Raw genomic sequence first — 4142 nt, 5'->3', positions numbered from 1 at the left:
GCGGCGGGCGTCGACGACGCCATGGTCGAGGCCGTCGGCCTCGCCGGCTCCCGCCGCGTCGTCGACGACACGGAGTCGGGCGACAACTGGCGCAACCGCCGCGTCGAGATCCACTGCGCCTGAAGAGACCAAGCACTACGCGTCTCCGCGGCCGCTCCGCCCGAGACCAAGCACCACGAAGCCCGCGTCCCCGCGCCGCGAGCCCCCGCGACTCGCGAGCCCGACGCCACCCACGACCCACACTGCCTGCGACCCGCGACGACCAAGACGTCGCCCCCCACGACCTGTTGTACACCTGTAAGAATCCTCTGTACTGCTCGGCGAACAGGTGTCGTCGGACGGCGTCGGCGGGAGGTCTCCGGCCGGCGCCAGTCGTTTGTCCACAACATCGGGGGCTGGACGCCGGTCAAAGACCTGAGACGCCGACCGCCGCCCCGACGACGTGCGCCCGCGCCCCGACTCCCCACGTGCCCTGTCCTCCTGAAACGAGTGGGAAGACCGTGTGAATTGGGATGTTGTCGTGCGCCGCCTGTGCGAAGCCCGCTCCCCCGCTGAACTGCGCCCGGTGCAAAACAGCGTACTGCTCGGCCGCCTGCCAGAAGACAGATTGGAAGGCGGCGCACAAGAAGCTATGTAAACAGATCGCGAACGCGGGCGGCGCCCTACAGTTCGACGCCGACGCGAAGGCCAAGGTGGCCGCGGACGCGGCGATCGCCGAGTGCGCCGGCGGGGAGCTCGCCGACGTCGACGAGCCGTGCTACATCTGCGGGGACGACGACCGCGCGGGCCTGGTCCGCGGGTGCGCGTGCCGCGGCACGGCGGGCGTGGCCCATCTGAAATGCCTGGTGGCGCAGGCGCGGATCGCGCACGAGGAAGAAGAGGACAATGCGTTAGAACGGTGGCACAGCTGCAAGCTGTGTGGTCAGCGATTCCACGGTTCCCGTGCTTCTCGCCTTGATGCGCGCGTGTTGGAAGAACTACGTCAAGAACGACGAGGGTGATGCGCGGCGGCTGAATGCGTTAAGCATACTCGCGCCAGCCCTCCGGCAGAACGGTTTTCTCGAGGAAGCCCTCGGCACATCCAATATGGCTCTCGCCGCAATGCTTCGCTGCGCCCCAAACGCAAAGCAAAATATTAGCTCGATCCTTCACAACATCGGCAACATCAAATCTGAGATGAACGCGAAGGTGAAAGCCTCTGAAACTGCGGAGAACACTCGCGCCGGTCGAAATTGGGAAGAGGCGACACCGTCTGCGTCAAATCTGAAGCGCGCCGACCAGCTCGATCTTGCGCGCGCGATGTATGCATCGGAACGGGCAACGCACGGACCGGAGCACGAGGCCTCGTTGAATTCTGCCATCAACCTTATGAACACGATGCGCGCCCAGAATCAGCTGGGGCAGGCGCGGCGGCTTCTTATCGAGCAAATTCCTTTCGCTGAAAAGGGGCTTGGCGCGGAGCATCATTTGACCCTCGTCCTCTCCGCGGCTCTGGTCTGCATACTCGAGGACACAAACATGTATATGGCGGTCGCCGCGGAGCCCGTCGAGGCAGACCTTCGCGAGGCTGAAACTTTGACTGCGCGTGTTCGGCCGTTAATGATTCGGGTCCTCGGCAAGTCCCATCCTCACACAAAGGCCACGTTGCTCAAGATGGACGCGTACGCAAAGATGCGGTGCGCGCTTCGCGACAAACCGGAAATTATCGAGCAGCAACGGCGCGCGTTCAAGCAGCAATTCGCCGGCCCCGCCGGGAAAAAAATGATGGAGTTCACGCTGCGCGACCTCGCGAACGCCCGAGGTGATCCGTCGCAGCACTGGCCCTACTTCGACGCCGTCGCTTCCGATTAGAGCAGCCACGCGCATCTTCCTAAAATCGCCGCTCCTTAAGTAACTCAGGAAAGCAGCTGGACGCACGCGCGGAGCCCCGCCGCGCGCGCGCCGTCGTCGAAGGACAGCTCGAGCTGCGCGAGCTCCGCGGCCGTGAGCCCCTCGGCGTTCTCCAGGAGCGTGTTCGCCCCGAAGGCGATGAGCGTCGACACGACGTCGACGAAGCCGTCGCGCGCGAGCGCGTGCACCGGCGCGTCGCCGGACGCGGACGTCGCGTTCACGTCCGCGCCCGCGTTCACCAAGGCCTCGGCGACCTCGGAGCGCTTCGCCGGGTCCGCGCAGAGCGGCAAAATGTGCAGGGGCGTGCGGCCGTCGGACGTCCGCGCGTCCGGCTCCGCGCCCGCGTGGAGGAGCGTCAGCGCCAGCCGCGTCGACCCGTTCGCGACCTGGGCAGGAAAAGGGTGCGAAATTCCCAACTTTGGAGGCTCATATCTCGGCCATTTCCCACTCGTTTCGGCTAGTTTTTGGACGGGCGATCATCTCTCGGAGCGCTCTCGAAGCGTAGATGTTTTTCCTGGAACACGCGCGCGCGGAACACTCACGTTGAAGCGACGTAGAATCACTCTTTTCCTCCCCGTTCGCGACGGCCGCCGCGAGGGGCGGGAAGCGCACCTCCGGGTGGCCGTCGTCGAGCGCCGGGTCCGCCCGCAGCAGGAGCAGGCGCCGCACGAGCTTCTCCGAGACGCGGTCCCCGAGCACGTCGCACCAGGTCACCGCGTAGCACAAAGCCGTCGTCCCCTCCTGCGGCTCCATCCGCGCGCGGTCGCCGCCCGCGATCCCCGCCCAGTCGTCCGCCGCCTTGTAGCGCGCGTTGACGCGCACGCGGCAGCGGAGCACGAGCGCCTCCACGAGGTCGGCATCGCCGTGGGCGCAGGCGGCGAAGAGGTGGGCCGGCTTGGGGTCGCGCGGCACGGATCGCCGCGCGGACGCGCGCTGCTTCCGCGGCCGCCTCGCCTGCGGGTCGGCGCTCACGACCCCCGTGACGGCCGCGAGCTCCGCGGCGTTGGGTAATGTGGCGACGTAGGCGATGGCCTCGGCGATGCCCGGGTGCCGGCCGTCGCCGGACTTGACCTCGCCCGCGGCGAAGCCCGCGGCCGAGTCGGTCGCCACGGACAGCGGCGCGGCGGTCCCGACGTCGAGCACGGCGAAGGGCAGCCAGGAGACCTGGTCGCAGAAGGCCGCCGGCGCCAGGGCGCCGAAGGCGCAGCCCCGGGGCAGCCGGCCCTTCGCCGCGACCGCGAAGGACGTCTCCGCCATGACGGCGGCGACGAGCGCCAAATCGCGGAGCGCGGGGCAGAGGCGCCCCAGGGGCTTGCGGCCGTCGGCGGCGGAGACGACGTAGGCCCTCTGGGCCCGCGCGAAGACGCCGTCGCCGAAGGGCCGCTCCCGGTTCGCGAAGTCGTCCGCGGCCCGCTCCAGATTCGACGCGAAGATTAGAACCTCCGCGTCGTCGTCGCCGTCGAAGCCGAAGACGTAGTCGCGCTCCTTCGTCGAGAGGGTGAGGTAGCTCCAGGCGCCATCCATGCGCTTGCCCAGCGGCGCGTTCGCGTGGTACGCCGCGACGAAGCCGTTGCCCTCGGGGCCCAGCGTCGCCCTCGAGATGCTCGCGAGCGCGACGCCCTTCTTGCCGTCGCCGCCGCCCATCTTGCCGAAGAGGCCCCCGGGCCGGTCCGACGCCCAGGACACGCGGCCGTCGGCGACGCGGATGCGCTTCCACTCGGCGCTCTTGCCGTTGGACCCGACCTTGAGCACCGTGCGCTCCCTCGCGAGGAACGCGCGCCGATCCGCCGCCGACAGGTCGACGACGCGCGAGATCTTCGAGCCGTGGCGCCCCTTGGCCGCCGCGACCTCGGCGGGCGAGAGCAAGGACACGAAGCGCGTCTCCGGCGCCCTCGGGGGCTCCTCCTCGCGGCGCCACTGGGACTGGAGTCTTCGCGCGTAGTCCGCGTCGCGCGCCGCGCGCTCCGCGGCGTCGCGCGCGTCCGGGTACGCGCGCGACAGCGCCGCGGACGTCGGCGACAGGGGCGGCGGCGGCAACGCCGACTTCTCCTCCTCGACGCCCTTCTCCTCCTCGACGCCCTGGGGCGGCCGCCGCGCGGCGACGCAGGCCTCGAGCGCGGCTAGGGCCGCGGCGGCGTCGCGCGCGTCCGGCGACTCCGCGGGCACGCCGTCGCGCGCCGCGGCGCGTCGCGCGTCGACGAGGGCCGCGAGCGCGTCGGCGAGGTGCGCGGCGACGTCGTCGCCCGCCTCGT

The 4142-nt window shown here is 69.6% G+C and overlaps 2 protein-coding genes across 2 annotated transcripts in view; one reads left to right on the top strand and one right to left on the bottom strand.

Annotated features, from left to right (window-relative positions):
- Positions 1–1242, top strand: part of AURANDRAFT_71864 (hypothetical protein) — a gene marked incomplete at both ends in the record, with an annotated part of 4334 nt that extends 3092 nt beyond the window's left edge. The window contains one exon of the mRNA XM_009040130.1: positions 642–1242. Coding sequence (XP_009038378.1) covers positions 642–1001 — 360 coding nt within the window. The remainder of the gene's footprint in view (positions 1–641) is intronic.
- Positions 1243–1872: 630 nt separating this feature from the next.
- Positions 1873–4142, bottom strand: part of AURANDRAFT_71863 (hypothetical protein) — a gene marked incomplete at both ends in the record, with an annotated part of 4898 nt that continues 2628 nt past the window's right edge. The window contains 2 exons of the mRNA XM_009039907.1: positions 1873–2276; positions 2503–4137. Of these exons, the coding sequence (XP_009038155.1) occupies positions 1896–2276; positions 2503–4137 (2016 nt within the window). The remainder of the gene's footprint in view (positions 2277–2502; positions 4138–4142) is intronic.

The sequence above is a fragment of the Aureococcus anophagefferens genome, assembly GCF_000186865.1.
Source record: "Aureococcus anophagefferens unplaced genomic scaffold AURANscaffold_13, whole genome shotgun sequence".
In the NCBI taxonomy this organism is placed as follows: domain Eukaryota; class Pelagophyceae; order Pelagomonadales; family Pelagomonadaceae; genus Aureococcus; species Aureococcus anophagefferens.
The sequence above is the reverse complement of the archived record's forward strand: the minus strand, read 5'-3'. Positions and strand labels throughout refer to the sequence as shown.